Raw genomic sequence first — 23,146 nt, forward strand, 5'->3', positions numbered from 1 at the left:
GTAGTGGGAAAAGTTTTTTTTTTTTTTTTTTTTTCTTCATTGTTATCTGTCACAAGTGTTTGCACGCTGCGGCCTTCTGCTTCCTTTTGATCCCGCCGCCACTGTTTGGTTAGCGATAACAGGTTGGTGGCGGCAATGATGGGGGGGCCGGATTATCAGCTAGCTAACCTTGAGTTCGTTAGCACCGCCGCCGTATGATTAGGGCCGCCCTTCGCGGCTCTCTCTGAGCTTTGCTGGTCTGTTTTATGGCAGCAAACGCGACAGCAACACAAATGTCATAAAAACGGTTGCGTGTGTAAGATGAAGGCAATAAAAAATATGAAGGCTAAAGTCAAAGTCGCCATCAGATTCATTCAAAGTGTTCAAAAAGTCGGACGAAACGTCAGCTCAGTTCAGCCAGCAACATTTGACGCGAGTTTTTCCTCTGGGTTTATTTATTTATTTATTTATTTATTTATTTATTTATTTTGTGTGCAATACTCATTCAGCTGTGAATATTTATGACTATCCAAAGTTTCAGTAAAATAAGTAAAAAAAAAAAAAAAAAGGTAAATAAGCAAGTAAATAAAAAAATAAATAGGCAACTAAGTAAATAAAAAAATTAACAGGTAAATAACTAACTAAACAAAAAATTAACAGGTAAATAAATAAATAGGTAAATAAGTAAACAAATAAATAAATAAATAAATAGGTAAATGAGTAAATAAATGAAAAATAAATAGGTAAATAACCAAAAATATAAATAAATAAGTAAATAAAAAAATAAAAAAAGTAAATTATTTATATATTTACATAAATAAAATGAAAGAAAACATTTTCAGATAATCATGATGGGAGATTGTATGTGAAATTTTGAGGGGAAAAATACTTACTACTACTAAATAAAGTGCTGTGAATACTTTCCAGATGCACCGCATGTTATTATTTTTTTTTAATCAATCTATACATTTAAAAAAATATTTTTGTTGTCATTATGGCATGATTTGAGGGGAAAAATATTTATGATTATATTTATTATAATGTATTATTATTAAGTATTATAATTTATTATAATTCATTATTTATATCTAATTGGTTGATTACATGTATGATAATGTATTATTATTATTTTATCTAATTGATTTCTTGTGTTTTTAAATCGTTTTAATACGTTTACAAAAATAAATGACAGTAAATATGTTTTCATGTTGAGCATTGTGCACATTTTGAGTAAAATAAATCATTGTCTTCCATGTTGGCGCCAACACAAAACGTGAAACGTGTCTGAAAACTCTCAAATTGTGGAGTGGAAAAGGTTCAAGATTTGTCCCACTTCTCCTGAGTGAGGTGACGTTGAGGGTGACGGTGTGCTGCGCCCCCTACTGGCGCAAGCGGGCATGCTCGGCTCGGCTGGTGCAATCTGGCTGCAACAAGCGAGCGAGCGAGCGGGCCAGATTTGTGCAAAGTCACCGTGACGTGGCCGCTGAGTCACGGGTCCGATCTGGGCCAGCCGGTGACTCACGCTCCGAATATGCATGAGTGGCTTCGTGTGAGATCATTTTCGCTCCATAACAAGGCCGGAAAAGTGTCCAACTCGAGGCCCTGGGTCCAAATTTGGACCACCAAGTTACAACTTGAGGTGGTTACAAAAACACCGAAATCTCTTTGCGGTGTTTGTACGCATTTTGTACTCAAGTAATTAATGAGATATTCTGAATTCATCCGATTGACTTCCTTGTATTTTGTGGTTATAAAAGAAAATGTTTGTTTGAGTCCGTTTGAGAGTAAATTGGACGGGGGGTGACGTCATCATGTCAGGCTTTTGACTTCTGGTGACATTTTGAAAACAATAAGATGAAAAAAAAAATGGAAATGTAACGCAGTGAAGTGATTATACAAGATCACAACATCCATTAGAGATGATTGGATGCTATTTTAAGAGACAGTAAACAGGAGCGAGGTTAAGATGAGTCAGCGTGTGCGTTTGTTTTGTGTTACCTGAGACCGAAGAGGAGCGTCAGCGCAGAAGAAAAAAGGCACAAAAAAAAAAAAAAAAAGGAAAAAAAGGTGAGTCACTTCACCTGTTGTCATTGTTGTTCTTGTTGACACGCCTCGGCGCCCTCTATGAAAAGGTCACAACATTAGGGACAGCCTATAATGACGCAAGGGAGAGAAATTGATTTCATCTCATTTCATCAGGTGGCAAATCCAGGCACGAGTTTGTTTATTTACCTGCCGGTTGAGTAGAAGCACCTGTGGCCGAAGACGAACTGTGACAGGACAGGGAGGGACCTGGGGGCTTTTTTTTTTTTTTTTTTAATTTGTTTAATGTTGGGGAAAAAAACATTCATTAAAATACGGTTTGATCAATTTTATTTTTTAAAATCTGGGAACATTTTGTTTTTTCTTTTGTTTTATATTTGATTTGCACTTTTAATTGTGGTTGTTTTATAACTTTTATAAATGAAATTAAGATTTTTTTTCAATTAAGTTTAGTATTAGGGGAGTATATCATATTTCTTTCATAAACAAAATATTACATTTAATACAATTTATTGAATTTTAATTTATCACCCCACTAACTCCCATGTGCACAAATAGTTTTTTAATATGGTGAAATGCAAATCGTTTCTCCATTGGCATTACATTTTAATTCATTTTTTTCATATGCATTAACAAGACATTAGACCAGCATAACAGTTTTATCCACGTTTTTTGTTTTGTTTTTTTTTCTAAATAAAAATAATGTTTTAAAAAATATTTGTCCCGTCATTATTATTATTATTATTTTTTTTAAAGGGACAATTTGACCCACTACATTAATGGACCATTAATTCATTATTTTCATTGAAATATATATATTTTTATGTATCCGATTGACAAATCGTGTCAAATGAAGTTTGAAAGAGGACAACAAGCAGACGTTTTTTTTTTGACAAGCATTGTCACTATAATTATGATTTATGATGAAGATGATTGACAGCATTTGGAGGGGAAGAAAACAACAGCAAAAATCAAAGTACAATCTTGTTGGTTGAAGCATCTTCTACAAAAAAAATAAGACGTCAGCGTCATACCCGACCGACGTGGCCGATGCAGAAAAATATGAATAATATTCTATTTTGAACGGGAATTTGTACAACCAGACAGCACGAGAGAGAGAGAAAACACCAGCTGAACTGTAACCATGGCAACCGTGGACGCTAACAAACGAAAAACTTCAACAACGTCCTACAAACACTCAAAACGTCTTTTGAGTCAACTAAACCGCAGGGCATAAAAGAGGCACAAAAAAAGTTGACTTTTGTACTTTTTCATACTTAAAAAAAAAAAAAAAAAAAAAAAATTTCCAACCCAGAGTTTTCAGCCCATAAAACACCTCAGAGGAACTTTTTTTGTTTTGTTTTCTTTTGTTACAACGGACTGAATAAAAGCTTCCCTAACCTTGAACTAGATCCCGAAAGCTAAGAGCGCCATCATGTGGCAAAAATCAAAACAGCAATGGGAACTTTTGTTTTTTTTAGCTTGTTCTCCTCATAGCCCCGCTATGAATCATCAGCCAAAAAAATAAAATAAACACAAACAACAGCTCGACTCTGAGGATTGTGTTCAATCCTAAAACTGCAAATTCAGCTTCATTTCCTCAAACGTATTCGCAGTCATCAGCTTCAGTCAACGTTGAATTCTAGTCAGAAAGATCCGCATGGAAAGCAAATCAAAATAAAATGAAATTGGCCTCAGGGCCACGCGTCAACGTCGTTATCTAAGAAACCCCCACCCGGCTGGGAGTCGGGGGAATGCGCATCAAGCGCACACAGGCCACAAACACTTCCTGGATGCCGGAAGTGACTCGTCACCAACTAATCGGGCTGAGAAATTTCCAGGAAAAATTGGACTTTCCATTTGAATTTTGAACGACGATTCATGGAAATGAAAAATTGAAGGTTGGTTCAAACTTTTTTTTTTTTTGGTTTGTGATGCAAGCCAAAATAGGATTTACTAACTCGACAGTAAAAAACAAAAAACCAGCAATTAAAGGGATACTTGACTCACTAAGCCACTTTCAACAGTAAAAAGTTCATATTTTTGTCTAGAATTAATGTGCTAACGTCATTATTTTTCACGTACAATTAATACCTTTAAAAAGTAATTTTTTAACTTGCTGTCGACTGCTGATGACATCACCTGTGCTGAGGAAGTAGGTTACGGCCAATCATGGCTCAACAGCAGTCGACAGCAAGTAGAAAAATTACTTTTAAAGTTATTAATTGTACATGAAAAATAATGCAGTTACCACATCAATTATTGACAAAATATGAACATTTTACTGCTAAAATTGGCTCAATGAGTCAAGTATCCCTTTCAAGTACTGTGATGCCCTCACATGTGGGCAAGGGGAGCTAAATTCCCCCATCCTAACTCCATTCCAGAAATGTATGGCAATCTGGCAAGCTTAATAATTCACGGTCAATAACGTGAAGCGATACGCAAAAAAAAAACAAAAAAAAAAGTTTTTGGGAAAGGTGCACCAATCAAAAAGACAAGCGGCGTCTCAATTGTGATTGGCCGGCGGGGGGAGCAGGGGGGCCGAGCGATCGTTGGTCAGGGTCCTTTTCAGCCTCACGCTCCGGATCAGGTGCAGCATGTCCTTGTCCCCCCACGATTGCATCACCACATCCTGGTCCTGGTCCTGGTCCTGGTCCTGGTCCTGGTCCAGGCTGGAGGGCGGAGGGGGCTGCTCCTGACTCGCGTAGCCCGGGAACGAGTTCCCTCGCTGGGCGTGGCAAGCCGGAAGCTGCTGCTGCTGCTGCTGCTGCGCCCTCTGCTGGTGGAAGAGCTTCTGCTTGTGCTGCTGGTTTTGGAACTGGGGCTGGATCTGGTTGTGGATCTGGGGCCGGTTCTGTTTCTGAAGCTCGTGGTAGAACTGCTGCTGGTTTTGGATCTGGTTCTGGATCTGGTTTTGTTTTTGCTGCTCGTGGTGAAACTGCTGCATTTGCGCCTGCTGGTTTCGCTGTTGGAGTTGCTGCTGCTGCTGCTTGGCAACGGCGCCCTCTGGTGGAACGGTGGGCACGGGCACCGGGATGGGCATCTGCCCGGGCACCAGCTGGTAGTACGGCGAGTACGACGAGGACGACGGCGGCGGGCCGCTGAGGCTCTGCGTGGAAGCGAAGTGTTTATTGTAAGCCAGGCCGGAGGTGACGACGAAGACGTTCTCGTCGCTCGTCCCCGCCGCGGGCACCTGCGGCGTGCAGATGGGGATGGGCACGCCGCCGCTGACGGTGCCGCGGCGGTACGCCGGCTTGGTGGAGGGCTTGCGGCGGATGGTGGCCGTGTGCGCGCCGCCGCCGCCGCCGCCCGTCAGCTCCGTCTCGGCCAGCAGGCTGACGGTGGAGGCGGGCCGCTTGGACTGGGCGAACTTGCGGTACTGGAAGGCCAGGTCCGAGTTCCTCGGGATGGTGGACGACTTGTCGAAGTCCGACTGGCCGCCGCCGCCGCCGTGCGACAGGTGGTGCAGGGAGATGGAGTCGCCGTCCCCGTGGAAGGAAATGGACTCGTAGTCCACTGGAAGAGGGAGACGAGACACATGTGAGGGATTTTCAGTGCAGTTACAAACTTTTCAGACCAGATCCGCACTTAGCAACACATTTAGCTCATTCGGAAATTTGTTTGGTAAATTGTACAAAAAAAAAAAAAAAAGTGACTCAAATGCTAAAATGCATGCATTTTCCCTGTAAACCACATAGAAAAATAAATAAATAAATAAATAAATAAATAAAAATAAATAAATAAATAAAAAAAACCTTTGGAAGCTTTTAGCAATTTTATAAAAGTGGGTCAAATGCAAACATTTTCCCTTGCAAATGACCAAATTTAGGTAATTTTAGCAGCTTTTTAACTCATTGGCTCATTTAGCACAGATGCTCACGCATGGACTAACCCCGCCCCTTAAAGGCTTACAGCTGACAATTTCTAGAGATGGTATACTAATTGCACTTTTAAAAAGAGGTAAGATTCAAGGGAAACTTTGAACGGAGATGCCATGAATCCACTCCAGCCTTTTAGTCATTTTTGACAGTCAAACATTAATATTTTGCCTATAATAAATTTGATATTTTCATTATTTTTCACGTACAATTTGTACCTTTAAAAAGACATTTTGCAACTTGCTGTCGACTGAAAATGACATCACAAGATGCTCAGGTAACCAATCACAGCTCAGCTGTTTGCTAGGTTTGGTCATGTGACATTCACAAGCTGAGCTGTGAATGGTTACCTGAGCATCTTGTGATGTCATTTTCAGTCGACAGCAGGTTGCAAAATGTCTTTTTAAAGGTACTAAATTGTACATGAAAAATAATGAAAGTATCAAATCAATTATAGACAAAATGTGAACTTTTTATTGCTATAATGGGCAAGGCTGGAGTGCATTCATGTCATCGCCATTCAATGCGGATTCTAAATGATTTGAAATGCAAGCAAAGCAGAAACACGAGCGTGACACGACACTCAAGGGAGGACGCGAGCAGGATGCGGAATAGTGAAAGGTCAGCCAGAGACCTACCATAGAGGGGAGGTTCTCGCTTTACAGCTGGAAGAGAAGGAAGGAGTTGGTTTGTGTTTTAAGCAGAGAAACAACTCGAGACCGAGATGACGGACGGACGGAGAGACGGACGGACAAATGCTCAAGACGGCGACGGCGGCGAGGGCGAGGGCGGTTGTGACGAGCGCGCGTGCACTTACCGTGCGTGTGGATGGTGTCCTCGGAGCAGGACGGCGTGGTGGTCTGCGTGCTGTAACCGCTGGAGCAGTGCAGCGAGTCGCGGCTGCTACGCGCGGGCGCGTCCGCCGTCAGCGCGCCCAGCGTCAAGGCCAGCTGGTCGCGGGCCGAACACGACTGACGGAAGACGAACCGGACGACAACGGTGAGCTCACGTGACTTTGCCCGTGTCACACGTGCGTGCGTGCGTGCGTGACGTACCTTGCCAGATGCAGACATGGCGCGGACCCTCTCGCCGTGCTGCGTGTAGGCGCTGTGCGGGGGCGCCAGGAGGCCGTTCTCGCCCACCGTGCCCGCAGAAGCCATCTGATTGGTGGAGCCCATTGCATCCTGTCACACACAAACACAACAACAACATCAGTTTGCTGCCGAGCGCAACAAAACGACAATGAAGGAACATGTACGAGGATGCTAAATGTAAGCGTGGGGACGGAATACAAAATGGACGACAATGGCGTTGACGCATTCCGATGTCGCTCATAATGCTGGTGGCATGGTTGATTGAACAAATTCAAAAATGATAAAGTCACAAATGTCACACAAAAACAAGAAATACAAGATTTCAAACTTTTTTGTCTCAGATAGAAAATAATAAATTCATAAAATAACTCTACATTAACACATATGAATTACATACATTACAGTGGACTCTTCTTTAGGATATAAGTTTGCAACCAGGACTGGCTATCAGATTTCAGATTTCCAAAATCAATTCGATTTGATTCACAATTGATTTTGGATTTAGTTAACTCATTTGCTCCCAAGAACGTATAAATACGTTTTATTTAAAAAAAAATTACAAGCCCCAAAGACATATTTATACGTTTGTTTTTTTAAGCAATATTGGGCTATGAAAAGGAATATTGATTCGATATATCAATATTTTAGACCTAGCCCTACTTGCAACAGAGGTTAAAAAAAAAAAAAATTTTTAATTTTTTATTTATTTTATTTTTTAAGTTTGAACTGAATTGAATGTCAGTCTTTGACTTATTTTGTAATATGTTCATGTAATATTTTTTTTTTAATAGATTTGCAAAGTACTAATATTGGACAATTAATTGGTCGACTGATTATGTATCCTGCTTAAAAGTAGTAAATAGTACATTTTCCATTTTTTTTGTGTATCAGATTAATACATTTTTTTTCATTTTTGACTGCAAACTGCAACTGAAAATTACGAATTACGTGTGCAAGCACGAGGAACTCAACGGCAATACACACACTGAGGGCGATGTGATGATGCGATGACAGCAAACAAAAAATAACTAACTAAATAAGTAAATAAATGGAGGAAATTATTAGCGCGCGTCTCACGGTGCTCATATCCCGACGGCTGACGCGGCGGCCCGGCGCCAGCCGCTGGCCGGCGGCGTTGCAAGCGTGGCGACCGCGGCTGCCGCCGTGGCGGCCGCCCGGGCGAGAGGGCGAGCTCCCTTCGCTGAGCGAGCGGCCGCTTTCGTCGCAGCCGAGCAGAAGACGTTGGGAGGAGCGCTGCTGCTACACACAGGAAGAGGCAAGCACGCGGCCTTTCATTTGCAGTCAAACATTCGAGGGAGCGCTTTTTTTAAGACGTGGATTCCGCCCGAGTGTGGCGCTGACGTCATTTGACGTGCGTTCCGCAACATACAGCTGGAGCTCGAGACGTTACCTGGATGTGCACGCCATCCACAGCGCAGCTGATAGAGTCCAAGGAAGGGACGTGTCGCACCGACCCAGACTGGTAGCTAACAAAAGAACAAAAAGATTCATCAGCTTCAATTGTGTAAAATGAATGTTCTGTTGGAGCAAATCCCACCTGCTGATGCTGCTCTTCCTGGACAGCGTGTTGCAAGGAGAGGCCGGTGGCGTCTGGTAGGTGTAGCTGAAATCGGAACCTTTCAGGTCCAAAATCACCTGAGAAGGAAAAAAATAAATAAATCTCATCAGAATCAGGCCTCTACAGAGCCAATACATATTCAATATCTAGCAAAGCAAAATACATCAGTTGGTAGTGCACCATGCACTTATGTGGTTTCTGGGGAGTTTTGAATGAATATAATGTGATATTCTTGCATAATTATAGAAGCTACTTAGCTGAATTAGCTTAATTAGCTATTTAGGTGGCTATGTTAGCGCAAATACATTTAATAAATAAATAAATAAATAAATAAAAACACTTCAATTCGAAACTACAACTAACAGCAACTCCAAATATTCCACCAGATGGCGCCAAAGTACTAAGTTTATTGCTTTGTCCCTAGCCCCAAAACAAGTTTTTCAGCAAACAAGGAGTGTCGGTTCCAAAGAACAAAATGTGCAAATTTAGACATAGACCAATATGTTGTTTTTTTCAGGACCGAAACCAATGCCGATTATTAGTCGTCAAGGAGGCCGATAATGTCTGAGTGGGAGGATATTGACGTCAAAAGATGTTTAAATGCAAATGCCTTGACTTTGTTGTAATGTCTGAAAGCATGTTTATTGAACTTTTTTTTAATTGTTTTATTTTTTTTAGATTTTTCAAAATGTAAAGTTGTTTTTTTTGTGTTAGACAAGAGATATCCATTTAAATTTCTAACAAAATGTTCAGGGAGCTCCCAAGGTTATTAGTAAGTCTTAAAAAGTTCAATGGAAACTTCATACCATCTCTCTGTATAGTTTTCTACAGTTAATCTTTTTTTCCCCAAAAAATTTAAAAATACCAGAAATCTTAAAACTGTCAAATTTCTTCTTTCACATTTCTAGTTTTTATGTCAAACAAAAACAAAAGTTTCAGATGGTTCCCAGGAAATTTTAAAACTGGAAATTTTAATAAAATGTTCCCTGAAATTAAAATTCTTTGAGATTTATTTTTTATCAGCCGATACTCGTCAAAATGCCCAATATCAGCGCCGATTATCAGGTCTTTTCCTAGCAAATGTGCAAATGCTGAGGCACAAACAACTGGTCAATAACGGGAATTAAAAGGAGGACGCGGAAGTGTCATCGCATCGTCGCTGGCGTACCTGCTCGCTGGCTGGTGGCAGTTTGTTGGGCTCGGCCGTCAGCGTGGTGAGGTCCTCCAGGATGGTCTGCAGGTGGGTCACCTCGCCCAGCATGTTGATCTCGTGGTCCTAAACAGCACGCGGCCACCATCGACACTTGTACTACTTATCGATTAGCGGCGACGCACGCACGCACGCACGCACGCACACGCTCACTGACCAGCACTGGCTTCAGCATTGTGACAAAGGTGCAGTATCGCGCTCGCTCCTCGATGAGCGCCCGGCACACAGCCCTCTTCTCCGTCTCCTCCAGGACGGCGTAGCGCACGTTGACGTCCTGCAGCGCGCTGTCCAGCTGCCCGCGCACCGCGTCCTTCCCTACACGCACACGCACAGGATGTTTCTAACTGATCAAATATCCACATTGGTAGGATTACAAATAAACACCAGAATGTTTAGTCTTTAAAAAAAAAAAAAAAAAAAAAAAAAAACACATCTCACGCATGTCAGACAGTTGTCAACAGGGGGCAGTAAAGACTACTGTGTCACACACTACAGGGGCAAACACAAACAATACTGAATCAGCTGTTTCTCACGTACTTGACTGACATTTTCCTTCAATATTTTTAATCGCACATTGACTGCTTGGCTTCAAAGGATGCATTGTTTTCAAGAAACACATTTTAATCCCCGTAGGAAATGATGCAAAGTGGATTCAACTGGCACCATTCTAAAGCCTTTATTTACTGTGCAGGCAAATGCTTGTCATGTCAGTGTGAAGAGAAGCTGACCCGCTATATAGCAAATTTTAAAGTAAAACTAATCTATTTGTAGAGACCCCGCAGACGAGGGAGAACGAACCGGAAGGTGTTTGCAGAGTGATGCAAAAACGTTTCCTTTTAATCCTAACAAAGTTAGCATGTGTACCTCTAATTGCCATGGGAATTAAAAAGATGCCTCGTATTTAAATAAAAAAAAAAAAAAATCATTTTCTAAAATAAAGTAGCAAACACAGCCAACTGCAACCACAAGGCCAAAAAAAAGAATGATCGACATTTTTGCTCATTTTCTGACAGGTTAAATTATTTATTTATTTATTTTTTAATAAAGTGAAGGAAATTTATGTTTTTCAATTAATCTGCTATTCTAAAAAAATAAATAAATGACAGACGAATAGATTAATAAAATAATCATTAGTTGTATGTAAGCATTTGAATGAGTGGATGTTGTTTCTTAATGGTTAAACTAAAAAGCCATTAAAGTGAGCTTAAACAGCCTCCAGCACTTGACGAGAGAAAGCAACAGTAGCCAAAAAAAATGTGATGCTTGCTAGTAGGCTCATGGGAAGCACTTTCTTTGGACGTAAAAACCAGTTCGTCTGCATACCTGACACACGCGCGCACACACATTTTACACACACTGGGGGTACTTGCTAGCCTAGGGCGGCCTTAAATGACATTCGTTCACTAACGGCGATAACAACAACAAAAAAAAGCTACGTCGGACATTCTCTTCTCCTCAGATGTCAACAGATAGCACGAGCGTGTTGTTGTCATCACCATGGCGGAAAACGACGGCCTCGTGTGTTTCATTCTTGGTCATGGAAAGTAGAGATCGACCGATAATCGGTCGGGCCGATAATCGGGGCCGATATTTGACATATTGGTACATATCGGTATCGGTCTGTTTTATTAATCTGACGGCCGATATGAGCGATCCATTTAAAACTCCGTCTTTTCGCTTCGAATGCAGCCCAGAGCGTCTCTGTCTGTTATGGAGTCCAACTCCAGCAATGTGACGCCCATAGCAGCATTTGATTGGTTAGCCGTGCAAGAGCCAGAACCAATCAGTAGTGTATGCCTGTATCACAGTAGCCGGTCACACACGCACCCACGTACACAACGCGACAGACACATGCTTCGAAGGTAAGTTAAAAGAGAAGAGACTCCGCCGATCGTTTCACCATGATAAGCTAAACACATTGAATTATGTTGTGTATTAAATGCACTATATGAATGGAGCTGCATTGCCTTGCATTGAATCCCCGCTAGCTAACAGTGGTGTGTTCAGCTTAGCATGTAGGCTAACACCCAGTAGCTAATTCGCTACTTGAACTACTCGGGGAGGGAATCACACACATTTTCACTTAATTAAGTAAATAATGTTTGTTAGAAAGGTTCCAAATATTAACAGTTGTCATTATTATATTGTCTAGTTCCATGTTAAGAGTAGAGTAACGTCATTATATTTACCTCTCGTGACGCACACATTGCATTCTGGGTCACGTCCACTACTTGTTGCATAGCGGTTATTATGCAGTGAGATGCCACAGTGACACTAAATAGCGTTTAGTTACTTTATATTGTGTTTATTTGTCGCACTGGTTTGCCATTGTGTGCCTTAAGCTTCGACGTCGATTTGATTGACAGCTCGTTGTGCACCTCGTTAAAGTCCGCTCCGTAACTAATTAAGTGTCTCAAACACCGTTTAACTACACGAACGTGTTCTCTTCCGTATGTTTGGCATTAGTAGAGAAGTGCACTAAAGTATAGTGTGCTTATTTGCTCGTTTTGTCTCTCTTTTCACGTCATGTCTGCCGTCATTTGGGACATTATCCTCTCAATGGATGCCACTAATATGTAACATCTACGGCCGTACACGGCTGCAATTAATGTTCAGTGATGTAATTTCGTTACGTGCATCATACTTTGAATAATGAGCTCATGTTTGGTGTGTTGTATAACTTTCTCGTGTGTTAGTAACTATTCATGTGGACAGCTAAGATAGTGCTTGTTAATGTGAATTAGCAATGTTGCAGCCCAGTTATTACTTAGACAAGTACATCTGTGCCATTAAGTGATACAGTACAGTACAGTAGTGAGAGAATAGTGTGCCCATATACACACACGTGTCTATAAGTGTAAAACACATTAAACAGCAGAAACTGGCAGCGGTCCACCGCAACAATGTCTGTTTAACCAAGTTATTCTTACTATTATTATAACCAAGTTATTTTACTCAACCCTTTTTCTGCGTTGATTGGGGCATCCTAAGTGGCAGTAAACTACATGATGAAGTGTCTTTTGACAGTTCTCTTGTAGAGAGGAGTAGCATGATATTGCTGTTCTCGATTTAAGATCCTCAGCTTATCAAAACTGTCTATATGGTAACAATAACAATAATCATAATAAGGTCTACAAGAACTGTATGGTGTTCAGGGATGAATAGTTTTTCTCATGGAATTTTTTTATTTATTTTTGCTGTAGTAATAAGTAATGCCACAGCTGATGCACATTTTGAATGACAGGGTTCCTCCTATTACTTCAAAATATAAAAATATAACATTTATAGAATAAAACTACAAGTATCCCAAATGCTATAAAAGGTAATGTCACATTGGCCCCCACATTTAACTCCCCCCGCCACCAACGTCTTATTGCAGATAGAAGGATGTAAAATGAAAAGTGTAGTGTGAGAATCCATTGTAAAGAACGGTTAGGGTTTGCATTATTCAAAAATTTGGTGCCAACATTTTAACTTTTACTGCAAATGAATATCGGCTTCAAATATCGGTTATCTGCCTCCTTGACTACCGATAATCGGAATCGGTATCGGCCCTGAAAAAAGCATATCGGTCGATCTCTAATGGAAAGATCATTATTCCATATGTGGAGACAAGAGTAGCAACACGGACACTATGGAGTAGAATACAACACTGTGGAGAACAAAAGGTGTGGGGGTGGGGGGGGGCTTGTAGTCCACAAACTAGCGGGTGACGCCATTGTGGTTGCGTCTACTTCTTTCAAATGGTCTGTGCCCTAACCTCGAGGCCACAACTTGATTTATAAATGCAAAACGTTTGTTTAGCTAAACTCCACGCTCCTCACCGACAGACGAATTTGTCTTGGGGATTATCCCTCCTCAACCAAACAATAGCAAACAACACGACAGGTCAATGACAGCCCAGGCTGACTCTTTGCACATCATTTTCTTATTTTAACTCTCTCATTTGACTCCATTTAAGATCTCACACATCCTTTACATATAAGTGCAGAGTGACCGCCACCTTTAAAAGCTCCCTCGACTCCTCCCATCATCTGCCTCTCGCTACGGCGAGCAACTTGAGACGCGATCTTGAAGTGGTCGAACGCCGCATAATGACAGAGTGTGTCGACGCGCGCGCACGCACGGAAACGTGGAACGATCCGTAATTATATTTCAGCCAAGCCTATCACGAATGAACTGAAGTGAACTGGGGCGCCGAGGGAAAAGAAATCGACATGCAAAATGGAGCTTAGCGGCAAAAGCGCTGCAAAAAAACAAGAAAAACAAGGTTGAGAGGAGTGGTGGTGGGAAGTAATGAAGTACAAATACTTTGTGAAGTCTTTGTTAAATAAAAAGAAATGTCTTCTTAAATTTGACACAGCACAGACGAGTGTTAACAACCATGTCAGAACCGCCAAGTACAGAAAATGAGCCTTCAAAATAATGAAAAAATAATAATAATAATAATCAAGCCACCATTTCCACTCATAAATGTTGGGGCTGCGTCCGCTGATTGCGCTTGAGACCACACCCCTGCTCAACTGTCGCTCAAATGCGTCTGCTACGTAACGACCTGCCAAAGTGGATGCTACGTCATTGACCACCTTCTTATGACAACATGTTTGAGCCGTGAAAAATCTCAGCTGAAAGACGACGTCTGAAATAGATTCCATTGGGTCATGGCGGGACAACGAGGCACTCTGAAGCAGCCACAGCAGTACAAAGCTCTCCTGCCAAGCTGGACATATTAAAAAAAAACAAAAAAAACACACACAATGCTCCATCGCTCTTCTACCAATCTCTGCATGACATGCACGCACTCATGGCTGACAACAAGGCGTTCTAAAACAGCCACGAAAGGAATATGCACTTTAGGGGTGTGGCTATAGCTAACTGCATGTCGTAATTAAGCCGGATTTCCAAAGTTCTTCTACTCAAGAACAGAGTGAGAACACCTCTGCTGATGTGTGAGAGTCAGTAAAAATACAAATATCAAGCCACTGGATTATTTCTTAAAGCAGGTAATGGGAATCTCCATTTGCAGCACTTCTTATCGATCCAATCCTTTGGTGGATCAGAGCTTACCCAACTCCGCATTGAATCGACTCCGGCACAAATGGCCATCACTTAAGTGTTTCTTTTATTTCACTTTCCAGGATGACGGATGGAATGCGTGCGCAAAGTCAAATGGGGAAACAAAAGCAAAACAAATAAACAAGTCTGGACACATAAAAACCCACATGAGTGGGGTTCACCTTGGGAGGGTCTGACGTGTCACTCAACGGGTATGTGACGTGTTTACAAACTAACTGTCGGGCCTGGAGGAGGTGTGTTTCAACATGTGTTCGGGCGTTGCCCCTCTCCTATGATCAAGCTGTAAAAGGCCCATAGGCAGTCTTAGTCGCTGCCAAGTGGTAATCTCTGGTCTTGGGGATGGTGTGGCCAGGTGTTGCCATGGCAACCGCTGGGTGTGTCACGGGAGCCTCCCATCATGCAGAAATTTAGCAAACTAAAGAAAACAAATGCTCACATGGGTGTAGGTGTGCACTTTTTTTTTTTTTAAATAATATGTTATGTTTTGCTAATTATTTTGCAAAGCCCAAAATAAAACGAACGAGACTTTTTGTGTGTGATGGACATGAGAATAGACTAAATGTCAGTTTCCTTTCTTTCTTTACCTCGAAGTTGGGATGCAATGATATCCAAATGTCATGATACGATATCATCACAATATGAAGCTCACAATACGATAATTATCACGATATTGTGGGGAAGTTGGCGATATTTAAAAAAGGTCACAATATTGTTAAAAAAAAAAAAAAGAGCTCATACTGCCATGTACATAACATCAATTATTATTATTATTAGGGGTGTTAAAAAAAATCGATTCGGCGATATATCGCGATACTACATCGCGCGATTCTCGAATCGATTCAATAATCGGCAGAATCGTTTTTTTGTTTTTTTTAGGATTCACACCTTGAGCATGGAAGAATGTTATATGAACGGAACATTAAGCCTTAATATTTTATTTTAATGCTGTTCAAACATGAAACAGATTACAACCTCTATAAGACTGAAATTTCAGATCAATAAATAATACATTTTCATATAAATCTTACACTCTACAAGCTTACTGATTAGTATTTTCTAAATTTGAATGAAAAAAAATCGCAACAATCGACTTATAAATTCGTATCGGGATTAATCGGTATCGAATCGAATCGTGACCTGTGAATCGTGATACGAATCGAATCGTCAGGTACTAGGCAATTCACACCCCTAATTATTATTATTATTATGTTGTTAATGGACACACACAGAGTTCCTCCATATATTCTTGCATCACAGTAATATTATGTTCGTCTTCATCTGACAATTGGTATAGATTTTAAACATAGAAGGGCCAAAACATCCTTAATGAAAATTAAATGGCACTAAAAAAAACTAGCCACCAGAGGGAGTTAGAACTGCACAAATGGAAATGGCAGTTTTAATATCACGATATCACAATATTGCGCTTATCGTTACATCCCTACTTGGAAGCCTCTCACACACGGTTTGTGCTTTCGACGTAATTTGAGGCGGCCATTTTGTATTTACATATGGCTGAGTATCTGAGCCTCCATCTTACCTTTCTTCACCTTCTTCTGCAGTTTGACGGTATCGGACGACTTTTTCTTGATATCTGCCCTCGCCTTTTTATACTCTGAGACAAAAAAACAACAAACAAGTACGTGAAGGAGGCATTGTGGAGTGGTGTTGACACATCTTACGCGTGTCCGAGACGGCAAACCTTTTGCGTGATCTTTGTCCAGCTGACTGGCCGCTTTTCTCCACTCCTCCATCTTCAACTCTAACGGTGTGATGAGACTTTCCGAGATGGCTCTGGGAGGAGGAGAAATGTGATTGAACGAACGTCATGAGTCGCCTTTTGTTCATTTTACAGATGATCGCATAAAGCTCACACTTGGGGGAAGTGTGCTTTAAAAGTGAGGTTGCACAAAAAGCAGCCCTCGTACACGCTGTGTATGAATGTCTTATGAATATTGAAGCTAGACTGTATCGCCGTAACAATAACAAATCCAAGCGTACGTCAGCTCGGAGTCATCGCCGTCTGGCATTCCACACGGAGATAAAAGGTGTGATTAGACGCACTTTGGTGTCTCCTCCTTCCCCTTCAGGTACATAAACACATCACACGCCGCCTGCTACCGCCTGTGCACAAACGCACGTACGCGTGCATGCGTGTGTGTGTGTGCGCGTGTCTTACGTGGTGAAAAGTTTGAGTTTGGACTCAATGCTGCGGTGTCTCATACACATCCTGGTTAGAGCCGAGCCAATCTCCTTGGTAGCACCTGCAAAACAAAAGTCGCAACAGTCAGATGCTGAACGCAAGTCGCCCTTTTGAAACCAGTTGAAAAAAAAAATTGCTTCTAAATGAGGCGCTGTGGTTCAATGACTAGTCGAGGGACTGAGCCCTCTGCGAGTCACCGACGTCCACCCAAAAATGTTTGCATATGCAGGTTAGGGCTCATGTTGAATGAGTTCATTAGCCCAAAAGTAAGCCATTGGTTGACTGTTTTTGTTTTAATGGTGCAGCAGAGCACAAAATGTAAGCATTCATTTTTCTTTCTCAATGACACATAATGTAATGCTAATTATGTTATGGACCTCAAGCTCAGGCTTGCAGATGCAGAATATGGCTAATTAATTGGTTCATTGTGATGCAGGAAATTTTATACACAAATCCAGGCAATAAAGCCATGGGAAACATACAGCATACTGGAACGCGTGAACGAAATGGCAACGCAACATTGCACTCAACAGGCTGCTTTGAATGATGAAAGAATATGGGGGGGGGGGGGGGGGGGGGGGTGCTGACTCATAGATGGAATTATGTAAAATTTAATGAGGGGGGGATAAGCCCAGTGAAAGAGGCACAGTTTAGGCAAATGACAGCATTCATGAAAAGGCGGCAGAACAAACAGGAAGTGATGTAAGCCAACTTCCCGCATTTGTCATTCATAAACTTTCTGCATGCGCACACGAACCGTACACAAAGCCGAGGTACAAGGTGTGGCGAGGCGTGTTTGCTTTATTTGCCTGTTCCTCCCTGTTGCACTGCAGCCATCAAAGTGTTGTGAGCGCGTTCAAATCATTGAATTAAAACAAGCACAGAGTTTAGTCACGGGGCAGCAAGATAGAAAGCTGTAAGAGTTTTTTTTTTTTTTTGTTTTTTGTTTTTTTTTTGCTGTTCATCAACAGCACTGAAGGGGAACCGAACCCGTCACGACGGACAAACACTGACTGATCTGCTTCATGGAAGCGGATGGAAACGTGAAAGGAAAATAAGCTGCGCTCGTCATTTACAATTTCCCTCCTGAGAGGGATAGACAGAGGACAAACTGTTCAGCGGCCTCACCGAGCGCAACATTTTTTCCGGCCTCGCTCTCCCGCCGCTCATAACGACTCATTCAACAGCAGCTTGTGCAGGTGTGCGTGATGTGAAAAGTGCGTCACCGTGGCAATGCGCCCCCGTAACTCGCCGAGTGGTCAACGCTAGTTCGAGTTTGAAAGAGTGACAACAGCAGAACACAACGCGACACTTCATCAATCTTCCTGTCTGCTGGTATTGATCCACTTATTGATTCATTGACCAGTTTGTCAGGATGAGGCAAGCAGCGTCCTTCAGTCGCTGACCTTCGGAAACTTCCATAATGACCCGTCAGCACCTTTGTGTGTGTGTGTTTTGAAAAAAAAGAAAGAAAGAAAAAAACAGCCTCATGATGCCAAAGGACGTCAACTGTTCCTTAGTTGCCATAGTGATGAGTCACGCGGGGGCACCACAGAAGGGAAGGAAGCAGGACACTTTTTTTTTCTTTTTCTTTAATCAGCTGATAATGACAACACTTGTGTAATTGGGTGCGCTTTGTTTTGAAATCTTGTGCTTTTTGGTGCCTGCCATCTGTCTTGAGAAACCCTGGAAAGCTGCAATCACTGCTTGGGGGGGGCCGTACAAGGATTTGATCACGAGGTCATTTGCATACGCTGATTTCATTCAGATTTTGAATTGTAGCTGAATTTTTGCGAGGACAATTCAGAGTTGACAGCCGAATCATTCACGTTCCAAAGATCCTGTAAAATTTGGGGTCATTTGAATTTCTCTTTCTGCAACACCCGTAGTATGCCATGAAAGCCTAGGCTAATAGGAAAGTAGTAATTGCTGCCTACGATGAGTGGCAAAAATCTTTTTGAGCAAGCTTAGCCTGTTCTATTAGGAAAGAGTCTTTTGAATATGTTGCATTTTTATTCAAAATCACTTCATCTGTAAGCCATTTATTTTTTAAGCTAAGTATATTAAGATGAGTGTTTTTGGAGTGTAAATCGAGGCGTTCTTGTGTTGAAAGCATTTGTCAGACATGCTCCCATGGTGCATCAAACAGCTAAGTCGGCGGACGGAACCGTCGCTTGGTTTTGTGGAACGTAGCAAATTGAATAATCGCCCGATCATCTGATACGGCTCCGATGTCGGCAACTTTCACTAATTCAATCCCATCTTGACGAGTCCGGTATCATCGACCAAGCCACAAAACACGCGCAACAACAGCCCAGAGTCACAAGTGGCATCATCCAGCGTGAAACAGACACGCGACGCCTCGCGGCTTCTATTTGTGGCCACCGATCGATTGCGTGTCAATCAATGATGTGACACTGGCTCACACTATTGTCCACTTAGTGAAGGCAATGAAATGAATGAATGAATGAATGAATGGCATACAAGAATACAACAAGCTATCAAGGTGGTGAAATCGCATGAGTGTCAATCAGCAATGAAAGGGCCCTCGTACCACCAATCTTGGAACTGTAGTGTATTCTATCGAGTATACCATCGACTCGATTCGACTGTAGCGGTATTCGGATAAATGTGCATTTTTGCAAAACAATAACTTGCATGTGAGGTAAAGCATCACCTTGGGATCAACCACCAACACATTGTGTATGGCTTTAAAAGGCGGGGCTTGCACTGGTGAGTGACATGGGCGTCAACAAATACGAAATTGGCTGGCTGTTAGTTAGTTAGTCTGCGTGTTTGGCTAGTCGGCAGCTCGCAATGTGCTTCCCATTCGCATCCTCACAACGTTTCTTTTCTTACTGTTCGCTCAATAAATCCATTGAGCGCACCGGGGGCTCATTTTTCTACTTGCTACTAAGTGAGTTTGGTGGGTGGCCGTGTTCAGGAATCCATCCATCATCAGTACTATTCAACCCTAAAATAGATCTCACAGTGTACTAGCAAAAAGCACCCACGCAAAAATGCAACATGATAATAAACAGCAATTCCAAGAGGACCCTAATAATAAGCTGATGCAGAAAAATTACAACAGGGGCATTACCATGGCAACCACCCACTGAACACACACATCTGACCTGTTCTTAATCTCAAACACACACGCACGCACGCACGCCCAAATAGTTGCCTGCGGGTGCTATAAGGGGAAGAATTTTAGAAAGGGACAAAACAATGAAGTGCTCAGCATGTATGTGTGTAAGAATGTGGCAGCGGATGGACCACCACGTTATTTGGTACATAAAGTGACCAAAAATCGGCAAAAATGTTGATCATTGCTTTCCAAACTGATTAAAACTGGTCAAATTGTCAATTATCCAAGTTATTCAATATTTCCCTGCAGGGTTCAACTTGGTGGAATCCCCATAAAAGCCACCCAAAAAAAAAAAAAAAAGTTGTCAGAAAGTGTGAACTGTCTTGCACCCTTGTTCAAAGTCAGCTGTTCCATTGCTGTTGGGCAAACTCGCTCGGAGAAAGCAGCTGACGAGCTAAAGTAGTGGCCCAGAGAATGGAGGAGGCGACAGTTGTCTAAACGCGCGCGCACGCACACACACACACACACACACAGGCGGGGGAATGCGCTCAGTCAACATGTACACACGCGTGTTGGCCCCCTGTAGCCCGGCTAACACGTAGCTACCAGCTAACAGATGGCGGCGGTGATGTTATGAGCGTGTGCTTAAAAAAAAAAAAAAAAAAAAAAGGTGTCTTCAGAGCAGCTCTCGGCCTTCCAGTGATGACACACATGCTGTGCAATGTGACCCATGCAAGCGCCTCAAGACACAGTTTTCACACGAACACGTGTCTTCAAAAAATACAACGAAGACTCCTTTGTCCTTCGCTCGTATTGATCAGGGCTGATGATTCTTTCAAAGCCCAGCAGCAAGGATATTTTATGTCACCCTCTACAAACATTTTCAAAAAACCCTTCACAATTTGTATGCTTTTGCCTTTTTGTCCACCTGCAAATCCTTTGAAAGCAGATAAAACACATTCACTGCTTGGACATCTATTTGTTTTGACATTTAAGCAAAATTTACAACATCCTGCCATGGAAGAGGGTCTCAGGGTTTGTAAACTTAAAATACTGTTATTGACTACCGGATCCCTGTAGATGGCGCTGTTGCATTGCTTTTGATTTGAGGTCAAAATTGAAATGCCGATAAATCTCGGCCTGTCACCTCCGAGGCAGAGAAATGCCAACGCGCTGGGAGTCGACATGTTTAGGCCCAAAGCACTTCAACAGCGTATGTATGGTACAAAAAGAGCGCAAAATATTTTTTTGCCATCCACAGCATGATCATGGTTCTTCTGTTTTATATTTTGCTATCAATGTTAGCGTCACAGAAAAGGCTAGGAAAAAAAAACTTTTTTCTAGTGAAAAAAAAAGAAAAGACTACTCTTTCTTTGAGTACGTTTGATGTTTATATTCACAGGAAACGAAATTATGTGGCTGTTGAAATGTCAATTAAAATGATGACAATGTTGTGATCGCTGATTTGAGAATGGCTTGCAGCAAATTAGTAGAAAATAATAGTGATTGGGATGAACTTAAAATGCGCTAACTTTTACAGGTGAACTTAATTCGACCTTCAATAAACCTTGGAATACACATGCCCAGTGGTTCAATGTTCCAGTTTACTTTTTGCGCAATTTGATGTTCTCCAGAAATGAGTTGAGTGGCAAACTGGTGTTTGAACCATGAATATTTACAAAGGTCGTCCATTTGTATGCCTTTCTGTGATTCTTCCAGTCGCTTTCTTGCACTCAGCGGCCGCTTGACTTCCCGTTGAAGCCACACAATATCGTGGCACTGTTGATCAATTGGTAGGTGTCATTTTGATCTCATGACATCAAAATGTGTTGGACGCCTGTTAATTTCCCCTGAATGCGGAAAATGCCAAACTTTTTAAAGTAGTCTATATGTGATAGCATTTCATTGAATTTGGGGAGTAAAAACAATAATTTTCTATAATTGGCCTTTTTTTTTTTTTTTTTTTTTTTTAACAAACATTCAGGCATGACAGAGCAGGTCTGCTTGCTGCTTCCATGGAGGGGAGCGGCCATGATTCGCTCCCCTGGCACACACGCCCCCACATGTTGGATTTCATTTTCATACCAACTGGTGTTACATAATCACGGCAACCGTCTTAAGACAGCATGGCGGAGCACCCCGTGCACAGCGAAAAAAAATCAACACATTCCACTAGGGGAGAAGAAGGCCTTTGGTGTTTGTTTGCTGGATGGGTTGCGGTCGTGTTTGTGCTTACCTCTGGAGCCCATCGCCATGTCGGCTACTTTCTGAAAAGCATCCAGGAAGGCGCCCGTCACGAGGATGGTGGTCCTGAATAGTGTGACAAAACAACATACATTTAGCATTAAAAATAAAAAATAAAAATAAAAAACGCATGCAAGACCATCTACGTGCTTGCTGAGAGTGACACCAATTAGGCACAGGAATGAGGCCGAGCAATGAAAAATTATCTAAATTATCTACTTCAGCTCTTTCTAGCATACAAGGAACTTGAATACAATTAAATAAATTGTAAATAATTAATAAGATACAAACACCAAAATATAGAACAGCTATCTTTTCTTTTTTTTCTTTTTTTTTTAAGTCGTAACTTAAAGAGATACTTGACTCATTGAATCATTTTCATAATATTTTCTCCAAAATGAATTTGATAACTTCATTATTTTCTTGTACTATTAATACCTTTAAAAATGTGTTTTTCCACTTGCTGTCGATTGAAGATGACATCACCTGTGCTGAGCAAATAGATAACGACCAATCATGGCTCTCACCTGTTCTCTGGGTTTAAGTCATCAAACTGAGCCATGATTGGTTGTTACCTACTTCGTCAGCACAGGTGATGTCATCTTCAATTAACAGCAAGTGGAAAAATTAATTGTTAAAGGTCTAAAATGTTCATGAAAAATAATGGAAATTATCACATTCATTCTGGACAAAATATTAATATTTTACTGCTGAAAATGGCTCAATGAGTCAATTTAAAAAAAATAAAA

General features: G+C 41.6%; 1 protein-coding gene across 3 annotated transcripts in view; it reads right to left on the minus strand.

Moving 5' to 3' along the window:
* Nucleotides 1-3,488: 3,488 nt before the first annotated feature.
* The window catches only part of mtss1 (MTSS I-BAR domain containing 1), a 32,453-nt gene continuing 12,795 nt past the window's right edge, over nucleotides 3,489-23,146 (minus strand). The window contains exons 3-15 of one of the 3 annotated variants that reach the window (XM_077530014.1): nucleotides 22,390-22,463; nucleotides 17,042-17,126; nucleotides 16,565-16,656; nucleotides 16,403-16,477; nucleotides 9,944-10,101; nucleotides 9,745-9,852; nucleotides 8,556-8,653; nucleotides 8,409-8,484; nucleotides 8,075-8,257; nucleotides 6,959-7,087; nucleotides 6,721-6,874; nucleotides 6,542-6,568; nucleotides 3,489-5,541 (exon numbers count right to left, since the gene is read on the minus strand). In XM_077530014.1, coding sequence (XP_077386140.1) covers nucleotides 4,532-5,541; nucleotides 6,542-6,568; nucleotides 6,721-6,874; nucleotides 6,959-7,087; nucleotides 8,075-8,257; nucleotides 8,409-8,484; nucleotides 8,556-8,653; nucleotides 9,745-9,852; nucleotides 9,944-10,101; nucleotides 16,403-16,477; nucleotides 16,565-16,656; nucleotides 17,042-17,126; nucleotides 22,390-22,463 — 2,269 coding nt within the window. In that variant the 3' untranslated portion in view covers nucleotides 3,489-4,531. The remainder of the gene's footprint in view (nucleotides 5,542-6,541; nucleotides 6,569-6,720; nucleotides 6,875-6,958; nucleotides 7,088-8,074; nucleotides 8,258-8,408; nucleotides 8,485-8,555; nucleotides 8,654-9,744; nucleotides 9,853-9,943; nucleotides 10,102-16,402; nucleotides 16,478-16,564; nucleotides 16,657-17,041; nucleotides 17,127-22,389; nucleotides 22,464-23,146) is intronic. The other 2 variants (XM_077530016.1, XM_077530015.1) reach the window with 2 other exon arrangements.

Source organism: Festucalex cinctus, chromosome 8 (assembly GCF_051991245.1).
Source record: "Festucalex cinctus isolate MCC-2025b chromosome 8, RoL_Fcin_1.0, whole genome shotgun sequence".
Lineage (NCBI taxonomy): Eukaryota > Metazoa > Chordata > Actinopteri > Syngnathiformes > Syngnathidae > Festucalex > Festucalex cinctus.